The 23,886-nt window shown below is 39.4% G+C and overlaps 1 protein-coding gene and 1 non-coding gene across 2 annotated transcripts; one reads left to right on the forward strand and one right to left on the reverse strand.

Annotated features, from left to right (window-relative positions):
- Window positions 1–753: 753 nt before the first annotated feature.
- Window positions 754–5,297, reverse strand: LOC110878558 (galactan beta-1,4-galactosyltransferase GALS3). The gene is made up of 2 exons (XM_022126894.2): window positions 3,963–5,297; window positions 754–1,268 (listed from the first exon to the last, which is right to left on the reverse strand). Exons 1-2 carry the CDS (start codon window positions 5,135–5,137, stop codon window positions 923–925), a joined length of 1,521 nt encoding a protein of 506 aa, XP_021982586.1. The 5' UTR covers window positions 5,138–5,297; the 3' UTR covers window positions 754–922.
- A 9,405-nt stretch (window positions 5,298–14,702) lies between these two features.
- On the forward strand, window positions 14,703–14,809 carry LOC118482524. The gene has a single exon (XR_004868558.1). It is a non-coding gene; the product is annotated as a small nucleolar RNA R71 (small nucleolar RNA).
- The last annotated feature ends 9,077 nt before the right edge of the window (window positions 14,810–23,886 follow it).

Raw genomic sequence — 23,886 nt, forward strand, 5'->3', positions numbered from 1 at the left:
CTTTCATCCATGATAATCCAAATCACGGGTTACATCGATGGCGTTAACAGTATGAAATGATCGTCTAAAAATTTATAGTTTAGATTAGTAAAATACAATTTTATTTTATTGTTTATTGATAACTTGTGTTTTATTCTTTATTTCTTTTAAAGAATAACAAAAAGGAAAAGTAAAATAAAAGGCTATTTTTTTATTATTTCTAGCTTGTAACACAAAAGGCGAGATGATGTTTTATTGGGAATAACCCAAATTAAAAGCACTTTAACCCACCTCTAAATTATCATGATTATATTATATAAATCGGTCTTAAGAATCACTGAATCGTGACCGTCGGTTGTCGACAGAAGCATCATTGATTTTAGCTCTACAATATACTCCTTTAAAAAGGTGGGAGGGTCCAGCTCACTAAAAACGTTTTGTTCTTATTTATTATTATTTTTTTTAACTGCAAATTTGGATCACTGACGGAGCACTAGAGTATTATCGTGTCACCAGTGGAATCACCCGATCATATCCATCTCCACTAGGCATAATGCATATACACAAATTCAGGAGGAAACCCAATAAATATGAAAAAAACCCTCCTTGTGAGAATCGAACCCAGGACCTATTGGTCCCAAAACCTTATCCCACCCCCAGATGCCACTAGGTTATAAAGCCAATGGACTGTTATTATTTATTATTAACCCTAATTTAGACAATAATTTCCCAAACAAAGCTTTTCTGGAATTTTATAATATGAAAAAATAATGGTTGATTGATATAATATTATAATATAAAAAATAATGGTTGATTGAGGAAAGAGTAAATGATTACAAACAAAGTTCTTAAATAACAAAAATAAAATGTTTTTATCTATCTATACATAGTAATAAAATAAAATAACAAATATAGAAAAATAAAGATCCTCTTATTGTGTTTGTTATTGACGGGTGGTGAGGAGGGCAGATCCAATCATTCTCTGCTCAAACCGTTTAATCGCCCCGGCGACCTCCCTCATCGTCGTGTCCACCATGTACGGCGTTCCCCCAACCTTCATCTCCGTCGTGTTCACAAATTGTCTACATGGCTCTCTTCTTTCAGATATCGTCCCATGGTAATGGTAGTACATTATCTTTCCTTCTGTTTTATGTGTTGTTTTTCCAATCGTGTTTTCTGACATGTGCACACCCGTCGCAAACACGTTACGTGGTTGCACCGCGTATTTTCGGTCCCTCCTTATTCCCTTCACCATGTCACGGTACACCAACTTCTCAATCCCCCATTTCCTATTAAACCACCAAAACCGAACCATTAGACATTAGTTATCCATATACATCGCTCTTCAATCTACATTTTAAAAGCAACAAAAAATAATCACGTCACACAAATTTCACATCTATAGTCACAAGATACACTGATAAAATTGACATTTGTCATATCATATGCCTTTCAAATTATTTATTTTAAAAAAATTTCTTAAAATTAGTCAATTAACAAAAAAGTTGATAATAAAACAAGTGAGAAACATATAATAACCCCTACCTAACGGTCACATTCAGTCCCCCAATGGGATCCAAATGAACCACCACGAATGAAAGGCGAAATCAATTCACAATAAATAAACATCCTAAAAATATAAAAATAATAATAACAAACAGCAAAATTACAGATGGAACCCTAAGTGTAACATAAACAGCTAGATATCCCCCAAATGCTTGTTCACAAAAAGACTAGATTAAACAATTTAACTCTTTCCAAATTCAGATCTACAGCATCATTGGGCAAGAAATTATTCCAACATTGCATGTGATTGGACCACACAATTATTCACTTTGACAAAGGTCAACAACAGTTCATAAATCAATCATAAAGGTTTTTTCTTTAAAATTGACTTCGAGAAAGCGTATGACAACGTGAACTGGAATTTCCTCATCGACTCTATGTCCAATAGGGGATTCCCCGACCGTTGGTGTCATTGGATCAAAGGTATTCTCAAGTCGGCGCGATCTTCGGTGCTAGTAAACGGCTCTCCGACGTTCGAATTTCAATGTTTCAAAGGTTTAAGACAAGGCGATCCCATTTCCCCGTTTCTTTTCATTTTGGTGATGGATGTCCTTTCGTCGTTGATCGATAAAGCTAAAGAGGAAGGCATTGTTAAAGGATTAAAGTTACCGAACGAAGGGCCATCCATTTCTCACTTATTCTATGCGGACGATGCCATCATTTTGGGGGAGTGGTCGTCAGAGAATATCTCAAATATGGTGCGAATTTTACGGATTTTTCATGTATGTTCTGGCCTTAAAATTAACCTTGATAAGTCGAGTTTATTTGGGATGGGGGTGAATGCAGAAGAAATTGGGGGTTTGGCTTCGTCTATTGGTTGCAATGCGGGTTCATTCCCGTTCAGTTACCTCGGAATCAAAGTCGGTGCCAATATGAACCGGGTGGAAAATTGGAGGGAAGTGTATAACATTTTTGATGCCCGGTTGTCTAGGTGGAAGGCCTCGCTTCTTTCAATTGGGGGGAGAGTGGTTCTCATTAAATCCGTTCTCGAAAGCCTCCCTAATTACTACTTTTCGTTGTATAAAGCCCCGTGCAAGGTCATCTCGGATTTGGAGGCCAAAGTTAGAAGGTTTTTATGGGGAGGGAATGAGAGTAATAAGAAGATGCATTGGGTGGCATGGAAGACAGTGACGTGTCCGAAGAATAAAGGCGGCTTGGGTTTATATAATCTTAGAAACATAAACGTGTCGCTTCTGTCTAAATGGGGGTGGAGACTCAAAGTGGAAAGAAAAAAACTGTGGGTGAAAGTTGTGGAAGCCATTCACAAGACCAAGTTTAACTGGAACTTCATCCCGTTTAGATCTTCAATGGGAGGAGTGTGGTGTAACATAGCAAAGACTATTGCCAAAACCTCGATTGAAGGGATCCCGTTAAGAGCTTTTTTCAGAAGCAAGATAGGAAATGGAGAAAATACGGCTTTTTGGTTGGACCCGTGGCTATGTGACGAACCGCTCAAATTAAAATATCCAGAATTATTCAAGCTGGAAAAGGAGAAAGGATGTAAGGTGGTTGATAGATTAAAGACGAGGGAGATGGCTGGCGGTTCGGGATCGAGTTATGGTTGGGTTTGGAGAAAAAACATTTCGGATCAGGTTGAAGTGAACGAATTGGTTGATCTTTGTGGTAGACTGCTCCATGTCCAGCTGATCGATAGTTCCGACAGTTGGGAGTGGATTGGGGCTGCGGATAAAGCCTTCAGTGTTCGGGCTGTAAAAAATTTACTTTCCTACAGTGGCCAGCAAAGCAACAGTTCTCAGGTTCAGATCGAGGAATGTAAGTGGGTTCCGGGTAAAGTAAATATTCTTATGTGGAGAGCCGGTCTTAACTCGATTGCTACGGCCGAAGCTTTGAGATCCAGACACATTGATGTTCAGGAAGATGAATGCGTTCTGTGCAAAGATGGGGTGGACTCGGTTTCTCACATTTTTTCGTCTTGCCTGATTGCGACGGTGGTTTGGCAACATATTAGCAGGTGGTGCAAAGTGAAACAATTATTCTTCTTCGATTTCAAGGACGTTGCTAAAATTCACGATTTTGTGGGATTAAGCGGAAATAAAAAGGAGGCTTTTAAAGGTATCGTCAGGATCGCTGTGTGGTGTTTATGGAAAGCAAGGAATAAAGCTAGGTTCGAAAACAAGGAAGCTAGAATTGAGGATATAGTCAATGAGGTGAAAGCCTTAGGTTTTTTATGGTTTAGTAATAGAAGTAAATGTAAAAAGATAGAGTGGGATCATTGGTGTAAATTTGTTTTCATGTAGTTTTGGTTTGTTGGCGGTTGTGCCCCTCGATTTGAGGTGTGCCGTTTGTTTAATGAAGTTTACCTTTCAAAAAAAAAAAAATCATTAATTTAATTTAATTTAATTTCAATAAAACACAATACAATAATAATACACAATAATAACAATAATAATGCATACCTGTAGATTTTACCAGGATGATCATCAAGATAGCAGAGCTTATTAGAAATGGTCCTCTGTTCAATAGTAAACTGTGTGTACTCCATTAACGAATCCATAACAGATTTAAGAGTACTCTTCTTCGGAACAAAAATAAACTCATCAACATCAAAGAAGAACATCCATTTGGCCATGAATCTGTATCTGTGCAAACAATCATTCACAATTAGAAACTGATTATGATAATAACCGTCAAATCGTTCTTCCTCACGAATATCCTGCACTGTTACATATCCTTTCTCGATCCACGGTCGTAGCACCGCCATAACCTCCGGATGCACACCGCCGGCGTCGTGAATCACGAAATGCGACTTCTCACCGAACATTTTGACATGATAAGCGATCCATTCACGAATCCGTTGTGGACTTAGGTTACCGTACAGTGAAGATCCACAGTATAGATAATCGTACTTAGGAGGTGATGTGAATAGAACAGGATTTAAGCTTCCAGAAGCTTCCTCCAATGCTTCGATTGTATCCGTTAGGTTAAAATTAGCGTCGCCGCCGCCGGAGGTGGAGGCGTGGATGAATAACCGTCCGCCGGAGCCGTCGTGACCGACGGAAACCGGAAACGTGCAGTTTACGACAACGACGGTGTAGACACGGCCGTAGCCCCAATCCGGAAGGATTTTAACGCCGGAAACGGTTAGGTTTCCGGTACCGTTGTTCGGCATCCACTCGCAGACGTAAGTCGGTTTCGCGAACACGTGTAGAGGCTTCGACGATAATCCTATCACCGCAAACGTGTTCAATCCGCCTCTGTAAGCTGACATGAGGACGAAATTGTAAGCTGCGGTTCCGTACGTGTTGAAATTGCGTTTAATTACACCGTCTTGAAGCACTTCATCGTTGTGCTTCACTTGTACGTGCTGGATCTGAACTGGTGCTTGCTGCGGCAGTGCAACGGCGGAGGACGGCGGAGGTAAGGAGGCACAGTGGCGGAGATCTTGAACGGAGAACGAGAGGTGCGACGGGAAGAACTGGAGCAGAGTGATGAGAGAGCAGAAGAAGAGGAGTGCGGATAACAGGAGTTTGAGCTCCGGTACACAGTTCCAGACGATTCCGATGAACATTTTGTTGTTGTTGTTGTTGTTCTTCAAATTAGGGTTTTCAGAGGGTTCTTTGTCTTTCACCATCTTTGTTGCAGATGGTGAGACGAAAGAGAAGAAGATGCAGAGAGTGTGTGTTTGTTTAGTGAGGAAAAAGGAGAAGATGGAATGTGATAATTATGGGGCTCAAGATGAGTGAAATTTTAAAGTGGGGCTTTTTTTGTAAACAAATTATTACTCTTTTGCTACCCAAAAAAAAAAAAAAAAACTATATTATATTATGTGTATATGTTTGTGTGTATAATATACAGGATTCAGTTTGGTTTAGTTTAGTTTAGTTTACTAACTTATTATATTATACATTTATAGGGTTTTAATCCACACAATGCCTTTCTATTTTATAAATGTTTTGAGATTGTATTTATTTTTGAATTTTGATATGAAGTTGACGCGTATAGTTGTAAGTTTTATTATGTTATTGTTTGTCTATGTTGGTTCGATGACATATGATGTTGGACTGATGATGAACATTTATTTGCATAAAAGGGTGTTTGTGATGAACTTTAGTAGTATGCTCATCCTTATGTCCAAATCGCAAAAAAAGATTGACTAAGTTAATTAAGTTTGAGACATAAGTATCGTATTAGAAATGTTTATATGATATATAATGCATGGTATGAATTATGTTAGGAAAAGTGGATTAAAAAAAGAGTGTGAGATGTGACCCCTTGAAGTGAATACTCTTTAGTCCAAGTTACTCTTGCTATTGAAATTGACATTTAATTTAGTATATGCAATCTAGTATACAATCTTTCTTTATATAACTCTTAGATTGAGTGACGTCATTAAATAAAATCCCAAATTATATTAATGTTTCACCTAGGTTAATTTTTGTTGGTACATACATAGTCATGCAAGCTTGTGATGGTTGTTTCATTTAAGTGAACAGTTGACTTGCAATCATTGGGTTAATTAGTAAATACCATGAATTGATCAAATTGATGACTGAACTTTGTATTGCTTAATATGTATACCTACATTAAGCCTTTTATAGTTGTACCATAAGTACAACCAATAATGAGGAACATACGTAAAACTTAACAGATTAAAACAATTGGATTTGAGACAAAAATCCAGATCCAAGTGGGCTATTGATGGTGATGAAAATTCGGCTTACTTTCATCATATTATTAATTCGAATATTAGCACGAACAGATTGAATGGGATAATGGTTGATGGTGTTTGGATCACAAATCCGCTGGCGATCAAGGAGTCACTGTATGAGTCTTTTGCACATCAGTTTACGGAACCTATGTCAGTTCGGCCGGTACTGGTATGTCCAAATCTGGCTTCTATCTCGGACAACCAGGCTAGTATGTTGACTTGTCCTTTTTCAGTGGAGGAAATCAAAATGGCTGTGTGGGAATGTGATGGTGATCGTGCACCGGGTCCAGATGGATTTAATTTTAAATTCATTAAAAGGTGTTGGGCTGGGTTTCGGGAGGATCTAATGAGATTATTCAACAAGTTTTATGATGAAGGTTCACTGAATACATGTTGCACTTCCTCCTTTATCGCCTTGATTCCGAAAGTCAAGGATCCTATGTGCTCAGCAGATTTCAGGCCTATCAGTCTTATTGGAGTCATTAACAAAATCATTTCTAAGGTTCTTGTAAATCGGCTAAAAAGTGTGGTGGGGGGTTTGATTTCGGAGCAACAATCGGCGTTTCTGGCAGGGAGGAATATCATGGATGGTCCGCTTATCCTTAATGAGGTTCTAAGTTGGTTAAAAAAGTCGAAGCGTAGTGGGATGTATTTTAAGGTGGACATAAGTAAGGCCTACGACTCGGTGAATTGGGCCTTCCTTGATTCGATTATGGCACAGATGAATTTTCCAACTAGGTGGCGAAAGTGGATTATGGCTACATTGTCCTCCGCGAGAGCATCGGTTTTAGTAAATGGTTCACCGACTCGGGAATTTGAATATTCTCGTGGTTTACGTCAAGGAGACCCTCTATCACCATTCTTGTTTGTGATTGTTATGGAAGCTCTAACCGGTATTATGAAAGAAGCTGCTTCTATTGGTTTGTTTAACGGGATTAAAATAACAAATGATGGGCCTTCTTTGTCACATTTGATTTATGCGGATGACGTGATGTTTCTTGGGGAATGGTCGTTAATGAATGTGATGAATCTACGGCGTATCCTGAGATGTTTTTATTTAACATCGGGGTTGAAAGTCAACTTAGCAAAATGTAGTATTTATGGCGTGGGTGTGAATAATGAGGAAGTACAAAATATGGCAAATCTTTTGAATTGTAGACAAGGTACGTTCCCTTTTAAACACCTAGGTTTGTTGGTTGGTGCGAATATGAATTTGGCTCGAAACTGGAAACCGGTGATTGAAATATTTAAATACAGATTATCAATATGGAAGGCCAAAACCCTCTCTTATGGAGGGAGGATTACTCTAATTAAGTCGGTGTTAAATACTTTGCCAACATATTATTTATCATTGTTTAGAGCTCCCTTAAAAGTTGTTGATGCATTGGATAAGATCCGAAGGGTTTTCTTTTGGGGTGGGTCGGAAGAAAAGGCGAAAATGAACTGGGTGGCGTGGGACAAAACGATTGCTCCTATAGAATATGGGGGTCTGGGGTTTGGTTCACTCAGGGATTCAAACTTAGCTATGCTTGCTAAGTGGTGGTGGAGATTCAAAACAGAGAAAGAAGGGTTATGGCGAAGGGTTATATGGGCTATTCATCACAATACAAGGTCTTGGAACGATATCTCAGTGAAAGTTTCGGTAGCGGGACCATGGAAACAGATTTACAGTATACGGCAGCCGCTTTTACTCGCGAATATCGACTTATCTCGGGCTTTTTCAGCAGTTGTGGGGAACGGAAGGAACACGTTTTTCTGGTTAGACAGTTGGTTAGTCTCGGATCCGCTTTATCTTTTGTTTTCGGAGTTGTTCAAAGTCGAAATGTTTAAAACATGTCTAGTTGCTGATCGTTGGGTCACTAGTTCATCCGGTCATGAATTTAATTGGGCCTGGGCCTCACCTGAACTCGGCACAGTTGCAGCGAATCAACTGCATCAATTGATGAGCATGATTAATGGCAGGATGGTATCGATGGGGCCTGATCTTTGGAAATGGAATCCTGAAGGGAATGGTTGTTTTAGTGTAGCCAGCATCAAAAAGTCTCTTAGTTCTGTGGGCCGAGTCATCTCCGATAGGGTGTTTGAATGGAACAACTGGGTTCCAAAAAAGGTCGGCATAGTGGCATGGAGGGCGGAAATGGAAAGACTTCCGACTAGAAGTGCGTTGGCTAGGCGAAATGTACCGGTCCCGAATCAACTATGTGTGCTTTGCGGTGAATATGAGGAGACTTGTGACCATATTTTTGTGTCGTGTCATTTCGCACAATCGGTTTGGCAAAATATTGCGGTGTGGTGCAAAATTCCGCCCATCATTGCGTTTGGCATAAATGATTTACTGTCACTCCACGTCTCGATCCCGGGTTCAAAAAGAAGGAAAGCTGTTCATGCAATTGTAATGGTGGCAATTTGGAGTATATGGAAGATAAGAAATGATGTCGTATTCAGGCAGGTGTCCCCAATCTTTACCAAAGCTTTGGATGAGATTAAGTCTATGGCATATCTATGGATTAAAAATCGATCAAAAGTGGTCACACTATCTTGGGAGGATTGGAGTCGGTTTAATCTAGGTGTAATGCTATGAGGTGAATCTGTAGTAGTTTGGTGTAATTGTGTTTTGGTTTTGGTGTAAACATTGTATATTTTGGTGTGTAGCTCCTTGCTACTATGAATAAAATTTTTTGTCGGCCGTTCAAAAAAAAAAAAAAAAAACGTAAAACTTACTATAAAAAATTTTATACCTAACATAACCTTTATGTCCAAGCTAGAGGTTATCAAATTCTTTGAGTGGACCTAAACTCAAAAAATATTTTAAGGGTAACAGAAAACCCATATAGTAAATGGTTTGCTTGGACGCAAAGGTTATGTTTTTTTGACAGATAGCGTATCATGCGGCCACCTAAGCACAACCTAACTACCACTACTCATGCATCATATAATTCATTAGGAAGTAGGAACATTAGCGAAGGACCTTACTAAGGTAACGCGGCTGCACTATAAGTTATTGATGATCCTCATCTTCTGTCTACACTAAATACCATTGCACCAACCGTTGAGATACGTATCGAATACAACATTTTACTCACTGTATAATCTACACAACACCTCTTGATTATGTGATTATGTTCATACTTATCCTTGCATCAAAAACAGGTCATGAAAATTTGTAGTGACAAAACTAACGGTTGTTATCAACTTCATTATTTGTTATTTTCATCATTTAAATGTGGGTTGTTACACTTGTATATAGTTACTTAAATACATGGACCGTATTATTAATACATTTATGTTTGATTGTTTAATCAAATCAGTCAAAGTTTGACTAAAACATATTCAACCATTTACAGTTTTCTATTTTTCAAAAAAAAAAAAAAAAATCTATAACCTTATTTTTATAACTATGAATATATTAGGCATAAAAACAATAATATCTCTGTATTCCGAAATGTTCTGGATGAAAAAGAAGGTAAAATATATAATTTTGGCGTCGAATGGGCATGCGCTGTAACACTCTGGAGGAGAAACGCGGTGGCTTTTGTTTGGCCCAGCCCACACCCACACCGACACCGACACATACTCTCATCCTTTCATATAGGCGGCCACTTTATATACACAATTTTTGTTGTATATAAAAAAAATTTATAATACCTCATTAAATCAATAATATATAGAGAGATTCCATGTAATTGGCGATGATGAGTGTCTGGAGAAGGTTGTTAGTTGTTAGGGTTGTATTTTGTTTTTTGCATGTTTTATATGATTTGTACACGATTTTTATAATAGTTTATAGTTTTATATTAAAGACAAATAAATAATAATTTTTGGAGTAAATTACAAAAATCATCCTTTATGTATGTCACTTATTGCAAATTGTGTCTTTTCTTTTTAATAATTACAGAAACCATACTCGATTTTTCCAAACTCTTGTAAGTTATGTCCTTTAGCCTTACTCAGTTAATTTTTGTGGTTAAATCTTACCAAATGGACACCACATGAGGTATTTTTGTGGTTAAATCTGACCAAATGGACCCCACATGAGAATAAAATGACCAAAATACCCTCATGTGCGGTCCATTTGGTCAGATTTAACCACAAAAAATTAACTGAGTTAGGGCTAAAGGACATAACTTGCAAGAGTTTGCAAACATCGAGTACGTTTTCTGTAATTATTGAAGACAAATGATACAGTTTGCAATAAATGACATACATAAGAGAACGATTTTTGTAATTTACTCTAATTTTTTACTCGGCAAAAATATCACTGAATTTTGTGTTGTATCTGATATAATATTTCTAGAGTTGAAGTTAAATAGGAAGGTATAATAATTGCTTTATACAAAACTAATGAGAATAAAAGTTAAGTACCATTAGTAATGGTCACTTAATAAAACTAATGGTCCATTGTTTAAAGCCTTTATACTTTAGGAAAAATATAAATTGTGGGGTAGCATTCTTGCCCCCATGTAGTTAAACAAGCAGTGTAACCACTGTGTAGGCTTTGTATTATATGAAAGTGTCGGTATCTTATTTAGCATGTTGATTTTATGTTAAATCTCAAGTTTACTTGCTCCTTTTAGTGTTATGGTTCTTTATAAATGAACTTGTTATTTCCTTTTCTAGAACATAATATTTATACTACTCGAGACAAATACTGAACATGAGTGTCTCGCTATACATATACAACTCAAAATTAATTAACATACCTCGATCTCCACTTGGTATCATTTAACGAAATAAAAAAAAATCGTTAGAAAACACATACTCTAACTCAATTCTTTCACAGAACAAAATCAAGACCAATATTATGCGTTGAAAGTGTTCTGGTTGATGAAAATGTCGCTTCTTTGAGGGTTATTAGCCAATTTAAATGTATATTAAAAATTTTTCATTTGTTATTAAAAACGGGTGATTATAAAATACGAGACGTTTTTACTATAAAATGAATTTGTTGAATTAATTTTTGAAATACAGCTTTTTTACACAACATACGAGTCAGTGAGTCACTTAAAACATAATAAAAAATAAAATAAATTTCATTTCACGGAAAATCAATTGATTATTCAATATTATACACCTATTTTACCGTTCTTTTCTCAAGAGATCATATACACTACGTTGGACTCTAAAGTTCATCTTCGACTGTACAACTAAAGATGCTTTGGAGAAACTACGTGAAACACATGCCTTAGCCAAATCTAACACATGTCGAGTTCTTGCAAGTATAATTTGTTATGTTTCTCAATATGTGCTTTACATTTTATTATAACTTGTCTTGTGTGAAAGAATAATGCGTTATACACCAAAATAAAGTGATCATCATTAATTCTTTCATGAATTATAAAATAACGATCGTCCCTATAAAACGCTGTCGTGTAGCCTGATTCTTGGGAAAACGAGATTTGCTTGTGAGGTGCGTGGTGTGCGAGGTGGTTGGTGGTGACGATAGTAGTCAACGGTGGAGGTTGCAAACTGTGGTGGTGAAAGATAAAGATGACTAAGGGGTGGAATGGGACACGTGTCTTATGGTGAGTGATGTTTTGGTGATGTTTTGGTTATGTATGATGCTATATCTTTGATATTGCATAGCATTTACCTATTTATAACAGTAGTAATAGTAATTTATCTATAGACAAATTAATTAATAGTAATAAAAATATAAATGAATTAATAGTATTGGGTACCGGTATTGGTATCAAATTTACCAAATTGAGTGTATTTTCGGTATTCGTTCGGCACCGGTATTCATTGGATTTTACTCTTAAATACCGGTGTCGTACCGCTATCGACCGTATCAAGCCGTACTGTATCAGGTATATTCGGTACCGGTACCCACTTTTGGGGATTTCGGTAAAGCTATTTTCGGTACCAAATGGAATCGTGCTCATCAAATCCTGTAGCAACATAGCAATGCAAGTAATTAAATATTAAAAAGAGAAATTAATTAACAGTGATAAAAATAGAAATGAATAAATAGTATTGGGTACCGGTATGAAGTTTACCAAACTGAGTATATTTTCGGTATCCGTTCGGCACCGGTATTCATCGGGTTTTACCCTCAAATACCGGTGTCGTACCAGTACCGACCGTATCAAGCCGTACTGTATCAGGTATATTTGGTACCGGTACCCACTTTTGGGGATTTCGGTAACGGTATTTTCGGTACCGGATGATACCGAGCTCATCAAATCCTGTAGCAACGTAGCAATGCAAGTAATTGCACAATTTAGCTTACTTTTCATACACACAGTAAGTAAACTGTATTTCGTTTGAATTAGGTTTTATATACACAACAACTTATTTTGCTTTATTTTTTGTCTTTTTACGTAATGAATGAATTGTAGCATGTAAAATTAACTTGGATATTTAGATTATTGATGAGCAAATCTGTAATCAAACTGGTATCGTATCGGTACCAAATTTACTATACCAAATCATTTTTGTACCAATTTGGTACCCACCTTTTGGCATTTTTAGAATCGTTACTTTCGATTCGACACCAGTCTAGCACCATACCTATATTTATTGATTTTTACCTTCAAATAACATACCGTATTTTACCCAGCATTTTCGATGCCGGTACCTAATTTCGATGATTTTCCATATCGGTACTTTCGGTGCCGTTACCGGTACCGAGCTCATCCATATTTTAACGTGTTAGCACCGTAATAACTGAACTGAAAACAACCGAATTTCCAACGTGTAGCACGTGTGGGTCCTATTATTATATATTAGGTTATTTAAAATCGCTTCTTTTAGGACGGATTGACTATCCTTTTGACGACATTTTTATTTATGTTTTGATATTCGGTATTCGGTATCTGCTTGCCGTTACTGACACACGTTTTGCAGTCATTGGGTCCCCACCGCAACGCGCGGGTGGAATTTAACTAGTTTTAATATTTCTTCATCTCATTATTTCATTTAATTTAATTTAAATTTAATTTAAAAACTATAAATTAGCAAGTTAGTTATGCATATATGTGTTCTACATTATGCTTTGGGAGTTTTTCAAAAATAATTTTAAAATTTTCATTTCTAACTCTAAAGTTTACATATTTGATGAATTAGGTTTAAAGTTTCAATCTTAAGTAATTTAACCCTTTGATTATCACTTTTAATTCTAAAGTTTTTATCTTTTGCATTTAACCCCTTTGATTTTTTTTTTGTTTTTAATACAAAGTTTTTCATCTTTTACAATTTAAACCCAACACTTTTTTACTTTCAATTTTGATCCCTTAGACTTTTCATCTTTCGTAAATTTTCCGTTTAACGTTTCGTTCTAAATTTTCCGAGTTAACACGTGGTACGTGCGTGACTACACATATTTTTACAATGAAATTACACACGAATTGGTTTTAAATTTATAAAAGTGATTATTACTTTTACATCAAAACACACACGAAAGGGCAAGTGTACCCCGTCATATATGTAGTAAAGTATCGGTAAGAACCAAGTATCGATCCACGGAAATGGGCGGAGAAATAATACTAGACCTTTGCCACTAAATTACCGGTAAAAACATAAATGGTATTGGTTTTAATTAAACTAAAGTAAGCATAAATAAATACTTATAAATCATAGTAAATTATATATAAATAGCCTTGCTTAATACACAACCACAGCATGTTAACTAAGTCAGTTTTGGCACTAGAAGCATTTGGTCAATTTTCCATTTTAAGACAATTAGTATCCCTTTCGGGAATCCTAACATGACAATCATTCGGAAAGTTAAAACGATAAACACACTTTAACCACCTAAAATTGTTCTTTAACGTGCAATTGATAAATGTCTACAAAAATCTCCTAGAAATAAGTTAGTCATCCGTTAGGAGTTTTCTAACCTCACTTAATCAAGGAAAGCAACACCGATAAACACAATGCAACCACCGAGACAAGCATAAACTAGATTAAATCACAACCGAGTTCATTTTACAAATCTTGCACATAAATTCACCAAGATAGCAATTTTAGGTGAGGCGCTGGAGCACGATGAGTGAACCCCAATGGGTTCTGATTTCCTGCATTCGCTCGCCACCCAAAATTTGGGTGATTTCTCCAACCGGGATTATAGGTGTTGCTGTACGGGTTGTTCTGCGGCCTCACTTGATTACTCACAAAATCCACTTCTTCGTGCCCCTCATATACGACTCCCTGAAAACATGCCCCAGGCTCGTGTGATACTCCGCACTGGTCACATCCCGAGCCAGCATGCGCAATCATCTAGGACTTGTCGAATCTCGATGTAAGAGCCGAGAGTTGTGCAGTAATGGCCGTGTAGTCGTCTACAGCATGAACTCCTGAGCGAGATGATGATGATCGACCTCTATCTCCATCCCGACGCGAGCTGGATTTCAACGCAGCTTTTTCTATAATATCATACGCTTCAGTCGGCGTCTTAGTTCCAAGATCGCCTCCCGCGTTCACGTCTAATCGCTCTTGCGTATTATAGCTGAGCCCCTGATAGAACGTCAAAACCAGCTGTCGCTTGGAGAAGCCATGATGTGGCACATCAATCAACAAATCTTTGAATCTCTCCCAAGCTGCATGCAACGACTCGCCCTCGTCCTGGCGAAAGGAAACAATCCGGTTCCTTAGTTTGTTCGTTTTCTCAGGCGGAAAATATTTCTGCATAAACTGCTCCGCCAACTGATTCCAGGTCCTGATGGACCCGGCAGGAAGTGACATAAGCCAAGCTCTAGCTTTGTCACGTAACGAAAACGGAAATAACCTCAACCGAATCGCATCCTCCGAAACACCTGTAATCCTAAATGTCGAACAGATAGCGAGAAAAGCAGCGATATGTCTCCCAGGATCCTCATGCTCACGTCCGTCAAACTGTACAGAATTTTGTACCATATTAATAATACTAGGTCTAATTTCAAAAGTAGGAGTATCTATAGTAGGCTGAAGGATACTCGGCTCCAGGCCTGCCCTTCCGGGCTGGTTTGTTTCATTCAGCGGTCGGTCGTCGTCTGCAATGACGACTCTCTCCTCGTCCCCTGAGCTTTCGTCTTCAGAGATAATCACCGGCTCGTCGATTGCATTTGCTATGCGTTGTGCAACGACAAGAGACCTTTCGCGCAGCCTCCTACTTCTTCTAAGATTATGCGCTGGTTCGTCAGTCGGCTCAGCAATAGCGGGCGCGGGAGTTGAGGACATCAACCTGCAAACGAAAAACTGACACAATGAATATTTTATTAATAAAATAATGTTGTTGTTTTTTTTTTTTTTTGAATAGAAGCAGAATATGTATAAATATGGGCTGTAAAATTTATAAAAATCCGAAAATGGGCCGAAATTTTTATAAAAATTAAAGCAACGAAAATAATCGAATCGGCTAGTACAAGAATGATTTTTAAGAGCCGAAAACTCAAAGAATAAATGAATAAATAAATTCGGATTTGAAAAAATAAATAGAATAAAAATTTACAAGTGTACAAAACAATCACGAAAATGAATAAATTGAATTAAAAGCAAGAAATATTAACAAATAAATTAACAAATAAATAATCACGAAAAATATACACAAATATTAACAAGTATATACACCGATAACACAATGACTCGGGTCGTTCCTAAAACTCGCCATTTCCCCGTCAACGGCGCCAAAAACTCGGTACGTGCGTGACTACACATATTTTTACAATGAAATTACACACGAATTGGTTTTAAATTTATAAAAGTGATTATTACTTTTACATCAAAACACACACGAAAGGGCAAGTGTACCCCGTCATATATGTAGTAAAGTATCGGTAAGAACCAAGTATCGATCCACGGAAATGGGCGGAGAAATAATACTAGACCTTTGCCACTAAATTACCGGTAAAAACATAAATGGTATTGGTTTTAATTAAACTAAAGTAAGCATAAATAAATACTTAAAATTATAGTAAATTATATATAAATAGCCTTGCTTAATACACAACCACAGCATGTTAACTAAGTCAGTTTTGGCACTAGAAGCATTTGGTCAATTTTCCATTTTAAGACAATTAGTATCCCTTTCGGGAATCCTAACATGACAATCATTCGGAAAGTTAAAACGATAAACACACTTTAACCACCTAAAATTGTTCTTTAACGTGCAATTGATAAATGTCTACAAAAATCTCCTAAAAATAAGTTAGTCATCCGTTAGGAGTTTTCTAACCTCACTTAATCAAGGAAAGCAACACCGATAAACACAATGCAACCACCGAGACAAGCATAAACTAGATTAAATCACAACCGAGTTCATTTTACAAATCTTGCACATAAATTCACCAAGATAGCAATTTTGGCCGAAACTACTAACTAAGCTAACAAATCATGGCAAGAATTCGTAACAACACCATCTAACCCGTTAGAGTCCTTCCGTGAGGGCAAGCCTTCTTGATTAACAATAATTACATTTTATTAAACCACTAACCCGTTAGAGTATCATGGTGCCCACATTTTAACCGAGTTAAACTAGTTAACCAAATTAAAAGTTTACTAATACATGATTAAATAAGCTTCATTTTGCAACTATCTTACCTAACCAAGCACCAATCATCCAACACAATTACTTATAATCAAGAAATCAATATCAATAACAAGGTTGCAAACTAATCATCAAAGATAATCATAGAAAACACTTCAAAATATCATTACAAACATAGATTGACATACTAATAGCTATAATCAAGCAAGGGATTGTTGTGTTTTTGCCCAAAGGCTTACATTAATACATAGTAATCAGTCTAAATGCTTGAAACATAACAAAATAATGGAAAGATTTGAGAAACCAAACCATAAACAAGCATAAGAATGAGAATCTGGATAGTAAATGAGCAAAACCGGGCAATGTGGCTTGAATCCGAGTGAAAGCAGCAGCCTTCGGAGCCTCAAAATCGCCTGCAGAGCTCCCAAAATGTCCAGAGTTCCTACTAAAATGGTTCTGTTCTGTTTAAATGCTTTTTCGAAGTTGCACGGCCGTTCTCCCGATCGCACGACCGTGCACTTTAAGCATTATTGGTGGTGGGCCACCGTACTCCATGACGTCACAGATCGTTGACTAGTCTTCGGTCACGCACGGGCGTTCCACATTTGGCACGAGCGTTCCACACCGGCATTTTGTTGCACGCCTTGACTTGTGGTCGTTCAGCTCCGAGGTGTTCCTGGGATGTCGGATCCGCACGATCGTTCTTGATCGGGAACGGTCGTTCCATATCGGGCTTGCCTTCAGTGCCTTGCACGGTGAGTTGCACGCCTGGTTCACTGCCGGGTCTTCTTGGTTTGTCGGATATGCACGGTCGTGCATATGGCCGCATGACCGTGCCAAACGCCCAGGTCAGTTTTCTTCACAGAATCTTCGCAGCCTTGTCGTTTTGTCCGGAAAGTCCTCGTTTTCGCTATCATCTTGTCTGGTATGTTGTTTTAGGCTTGTAAACAAAAATGTAGATAATTAAGTATCCGAATGACGGTTTTACGGCCGAAAACGAATAAATGGGGGTAAAACGGGGGACTAAAATATGTGTAAATTAGCGAATATCAAATCTCCCCACACTTGAACCTTGCTTGTCCTCAAGCAAGCTGAACTAAAAAGCAATAAAAGACGGAAATAAACAAGAACGATAATTTACACGCTATTTTATTGAAACTACCATAAACGGTTATCCGGTTTGTCGAAAGACGTCATCAAAAGACTCAAACCCAACAAGCATATGCAATTAAAAAAACGACAACCAAAAAGTCGTGACTTCACATTTAATTGACTCACATGCTAATCTTCACACGACTCACAATGTTCACACACTCGGTTTTATTTATGAATCATACATAAAATGTGTATGTGTAAACACTCAACGCCTAGTCAATGAAACATGCAATATCATAAGCTTGTCATAAGATCTCGTCTCCACCAACTAACATGCAAATAAGTGTAAATCAAGAGGTCTTTACGGGTTGTAACGTTAGGCTTGGGCGAAGGGTATGGAAGTAGACATATAAAGTGGCGAAAATGGTTAAAACTCGGTTTTAGCGTTTAACTAGCAAGAACATAATACAACTATACATACAAACGCCTTAAAAAGGCGACTAAAGCGCAATCGAGCTTATTAACGAAATTTTAACATTTAAGCATTCAAAATTGCTCGATTTCTATCAACTTCACCCTATTTTAGGGTGTTTTATTTTCTGGGTTGTTTTTTTTTTATCTATATATATATAAATAACTATACAATAAACCGAAACAAATGCTAGTTAAACGATTATTTTGTCCGAGTTTCAACACTAAAAAGGGTTTAAAACATACAAAGGCTAAATTTGGCTAAGTGGGCGATAACTTGGGTAAACAAAGGTAAACGGGAAGGCTCGACATGGTTAATCCTAAAGGGTAATATAAGGTGAATGGAAAGCACAACACAAAGAACAAGGCTTACAACAAAGGGGTAATCTAAGTGCCTCTATCACTTTTACACAAATTCACAAGTTCATGGTTTTAACAAGCATACTAGTGACAAGTTCTATATTACACAGAACATCCGGCTCACTCCTATATCCGAAATGAACAAATATATAACAATAGGCTCAAATATGCTCACGTAACGGATGGAATGGGTAAAAGTGTGAAAACTATCATGTAAGTCTTTCTTTGTTTGTCACGCTTTCCGGTTTCCTTTTTCAAAAATATTTTGCTTGTCGAGTTTTTATCAAGTCCGATGCTTTCTAAAACACAATCAACCGCTTTATTTACTAAAATATATACAAAATACAGGTATTTTTGAATGATTTTTCTGATTTTCTGATTTTTGATTTTTTTTTTTTTTTTTTTTAGATATATGAGGACAAACAAAGTTAACAAAGTTAACCCCCTCCCCACACTTGAACTTCGCATTGTCCCCAATGCGAAACCCGAAATATAGAGAAAAAAGGATAATAGTACTCCCCTCAAGATGATATCTGATGAATCGAGGCTTCCAAAGCTGCGTCTGTCATATGCTCCGGTCAAAGACTTGATAGCCATAATCTGCAAATATGTCATATGGGACAGCGCAACAGAACAGTAACAGAATAAACCCAAATAAACCATAATGTACATAAATACTACTAGTCCAAACAAAGACACAACATAAAGTAAAGAGTTTTAAAATACAATACAATCCGAGGGTGTTTGAAATACTAAGCAAAAAAGAACACCCGAAATAACAAGTACTAATAATAACCATAAAAACCACCAAGAAAAATCACCACCAACTCCTACTCGTCATCGCCGTCATCGTCTCTCGTGAAAGATGGGCCCGCACCACCATAACCAGGTGGGTTCCACGGTGGGAACTGTGGAGGGTGCTGGAAGTAGTCGGGATATGCATGGTGCATCTCCCCGAATAAGTACGAAAACCCGACACTCACCCCCTGGTATAAGCTCTCCTGGCTCTGACTCAACTGATCCTGCGTGGCTCTGAGCTGATCCTGACTAGCCCGGATCTGGTCCTGGCTGGTCCTAATCTGATCGATGTACGCACCATGATGTTCCTGCGTGACACGCATCTGCTGGAACTGCTGATAAAACTCAGGCCAGTCCTGGTGCTGATAGAACTCATGGTGCTGCGGCTGGTGTGGCGGTGTGTGTGGCTGGTGCTGCTCCTGCATCTCTACATCTTCTTCCTCTTCCTCTGCTGGGAGCGGGGGTAACGGGTCCCAGACCTCGTTATTCAGCCCCCTCAACCTATCCCCGTGATCAGTCTCAACAATAACCCCCATCGCCTTCAGCGACCTGATGTCAACATGCACTCCCTCAGTAATCAGGGTGAGACTCTGAAGTACCTCGTCAGTCATGAGGTGTTCGTTGTATGCAAGTTCGGTCACATATTGACCGCCATGTATCTGACTGTTAGGGGTCCTTCCTGAGCTCTTCACAAAGTATTCAGCCATACGCGCCGCTAAATTAATTGGCGCCTTCTCCACCAATGCGTAAAGAAAAATCAGATCTGGTGTTGGACAGTTACCAAGACTGTCCATGCGCCCGCATATAGTGTGGCTAAACACATGGTGCATCACCCGCACCAGAGGGTCTTTAAGTCGTGAGGCTTTTGACATTCTTGGGTTGTATGGGTCCCCAACAGCATTTGCAGCCCAAAACTCATCCCTTGCTGCATCAGACGGGAAGGTGAACTGCTCTGTGAAGACACTGGCATCATCCATGTCTTCCCTAGTGTAAATACCGAGTCTCCTTCCCAGACGACCAACCGACCACCGGTGCCATTTACCACACAATCGGAAAGCTATCCGCTCCTTGTGGCGGAATTTGGGTCTTCGCGCAGCGACTGGCTTTTCATAAGCATATGATGCAAAGAACTCTATGGTAAGCTCCAAGTACACGGGTCGGTTGCAACCGACCAGATTTATAAGTGGATGACTCATCATATTTTCTAAACGGTCGTATTGATTAAGTTCTTGCATAACTTCCCAATCAAGCCATCTAGGGACTCCGAATTGCCCCCTCCGGGCCCATAACTCGTCTCTTTTAGGAATGCACAAAGCTTCACGCTCGTTGTTAGGATCGAACTGTAGGAAGGGATGATCCATCTGTAATGGGGAACATTGTTAGAAAGACATAAACAGGAGAAAATGGAATTGAAAACAGCCGAGCAGCAAATTATGAAGCTTCTGTCAAACTGATCTGGGCGAACGGCACGGGCGTGCGGCGATATGCACGGTCGTGCATCACCGACGAAGTGCACCATCTGCCCAGCAAACTCGGAATCGCACGGCGTGCGAACATCGGAACGACCGTGCAACTCCGAACCAACATCAGAAGCAGTGAACACCCAGAAAGGCACGACCGTTCCATACACGAACGACCGTGCAACGCCGATTCTGCAGTATTTCGAACCCCTGATCTAATAATAGCCTGATTTTTCGCAAATTTCAACAAGTATTGGGCTAACAGGGGTCGGAATCACAATCGGGTGTTCACGATACTTTGATTCAACAAAGGTTAGGGTTTCGATTTGTTTATGAAGAGAACCCTAATAAATCCCTTGTTGAATCGGAGGAAATCTACCTAGAAAGCAAGAAAACAAGAATTCTAACACTAGAGACGTACCGTGCGAAGTTGGGTGCGAGATCGTGCGAAAAACCGTGCGATTTGGTGTAAAAATCGCTCTGGAACGGCTGCAGTTGCTAGGGTTCGCGAATGAGGGGTTTTGCAGCAGATGAAGGTATATATAATGTGCAAAATGACAAAAATGCCCTCAGCCTGCCGCACGGTCGTTCGCCGTTTGGCACGGTCGTGCGAATCCGACGGCTCTCATTTTCCTCGGTGATGCACCGAGGGTGCGACCCACCGTGCCGGAACCTCGAAAACGCACGGTCGTGCGGATCCTGGCACGGGCGTGCATCAGCTGCAGATCAGATTTTTCTGCAGAAGCTATTTCCAGCAACTGTTTTGGCCGTTTTTCGCCATTTTTTCAACACGCCTACTGTTCTAACAATGTTGCAACATAGAACCCTCTGTCGGCACGTATAAAACTGTACAAACAAACGGAAACTACCTAACTAACCTAAATTACGCTAAAACTATAAAAACATAAAAATGGACAATTTTGCCCCTATAGCGCCAAAGACGCTCCTGCTACATTTTTGTCGGCGAGTCAGTAGCGTAGACTCATGCTAAATTTTTGTCGACGAGTCGATAGCAAGACTCCAAGCTAAAACTAGAAAATAAATCCTAATTGACTAAACTACCCCTAAAGCGCAAAATACGCTCTTGCTGCATTTTTGATCCACGAGTCAGCAGCGTAGACTCTCTCCTCCCCACACTTATGATGTGTGCGGGGTTTGGAGCTCAATGACCTCCATCACCGACTCTGTCGGCCCGACAACGTATAACTTCAAGCGATGCCCATTTACTATGAAAATAACGCCGTCCGCGTTCTCTATTGCAACAGTCCCATACGGAAATACCCCTTTAACCGTGTATGGTCTTGTCCAACGTGAATGGAGCTTTCCGGGAAATAAGCGCAACCGCGAGTTGTAAAGAAGGACAAGATCGCCCGCTTGGAATTCTTTGTGGTCCTTCAAGCGTTTATCATGCAATCTCTTCGTGCGCTCCTTGTACAACACGGAGTTCTCATAAGCGCGCTGTCGCAACTCTTCCAACTCGTGAATCTGGAGGAACCGGGCTTCACCTTCGGCTTTTAGGTCCAGATTTGCGGTCTTTAGCGTCCACATCGCTTTATGTTCCAGCTCAACCGGTAAATGGCATGCCTTTCCGTAAACAAGCCTAAAGGGAGTAGTCCCAATAGGCGTCTTGTAAGCCGTACGGAAGGCCCACAACGCTTCATCAAGCTTATGTGAACAATCCTTGCGGTTTGCACCTACTGACCGCTCAAGGATTCTTTTCAGCCCCCGGTTCGTGACTTCCACCTGCCCGCTTGTCTGTGGATGATAGGGCGTGGATAGACGGTGATGCACACCGTAACGGGACAAGGCTCTCTCGAGCTGAGTATTGCAAAAATGTGTCCCTCTGTCACTGATAAGCGCTTTCGGAGCGCCGAACCGGGCAAATAAGCTTTTCAAAAATCTCACGACCACCCTGGCATCATTGGTGGGCAAGGCCTGTGCCTCCGCCCATTTCGATACATAGTCAACCGCGACCAGGATGTACTTATTACCTCGTGAGGGGGGAAATGGTCCCATGAAGTCTATCCCCCAGATATCAAAGACTTCACAAACCTGAATCCAGGTCTGAGGCATTTCATCACGTGCCGATATATTTGTCGCTCTCTGGCAAGCATCGCACGCTCTAACCCAACTCTGCGCATCACGGAATATAGTAGGCCAATAAAACCCGGAGTCCAACACTTTCTTGGCGGTAAAGTTGGCTCCATGGTGGCCTCCGGTAGGTCCCTCGTGACAGTGGCGCAGAATATCGGTCGCCTCCTTTCCTGAAACACATCTCCTAATCACCTGATCAGCACCAACCCGAAACAAGTAAGGTTCATCCCAAATGTAGTGCTTGACATCCGAAAAGAATTTCCTCTTTTGCTGGTGAGTCAACCCTTTGATCAGAATCCCGCAAGCAAGGTAGTTCGCATGGTCAGCGAACCATGGCGACTCATCGCATATCTCAACACTCATCAAAGACTCGTGTGGGAAGTTGTCATTTATGGAATCCCAACGCGCGTCCACGATGTCTCCATGCTCTAATCGAGATAGATGGTCAGCCGCTACATTCAACGCACCCTTTTTATCCTGAATCTCAATATCAAACTCCTGCAGCAACAAGATCCACCTGATCAGACGTGGCTTAGCGTCCTGCTTGCTGAAGAGATATCGGATGGCTGCGTGATCAGTATACACAACGGTTTTCGAAAGCACCAAGTACGATCTAAATTTGTCAAATGCGAAAACGACCGCCAATAGCTCTTTTTCAGTCGTGGTATAATGCTCTTGAGCGTCGTGAAGAGTTTTGCTCGCATAATAGATCGGATGAAAGTGCTTTTCTCTCTTTTGACCAAGAACGGCCCCTATGGCGTAATCACTCGCGTCGCACATAATCTCAAACGGCAAACTCCAGTCCGGTGCAACTAAAATAGGGGCCTCAATCAACTTTTGCTTGAGAAGGTCAAAGGCTCTCAAGCAATCATCTCCGAATATGAACGGAGCGTCTTTCTCCAACAGACGAGTCATGGGTCTGGCGATTTTTG

Source organism: Helianthus annuus, chromosome 9 (genome assembly GCF_002127325.2).
Source record: "Helianthus annuus cultivar XRQ/B chromosome 9, HanXRQr2.0-SUNRISE, whole genome shotgun sequence".
In the NCBI taxonomy this organism is placed as follows: Eukaryota; Viridiplantae; Streptophyta; class Magnoliopsida; order Asterales; family Asteraceae; genus Helianthus; species Helianthus annuus.

What these genes read in the sequence shown, in the direction of transcription:
- LOC110878558 (XM_022126894.2), bottom strand. Translation starts at nt 5,137, where the DNA reads ATGGTGAAAGACAAAGAACCCTCTGAAAACCCTAATTTGAAGAACAAC. An exon ending in CATCCTGGTAAAATCTACAG is followed by an intron (nt 1,269 to 3,962) that starts GTATGCATTATT and finishes GTGGTTTAATAG; the next exon opens with GAAATGGGGGATTGAGAAGT.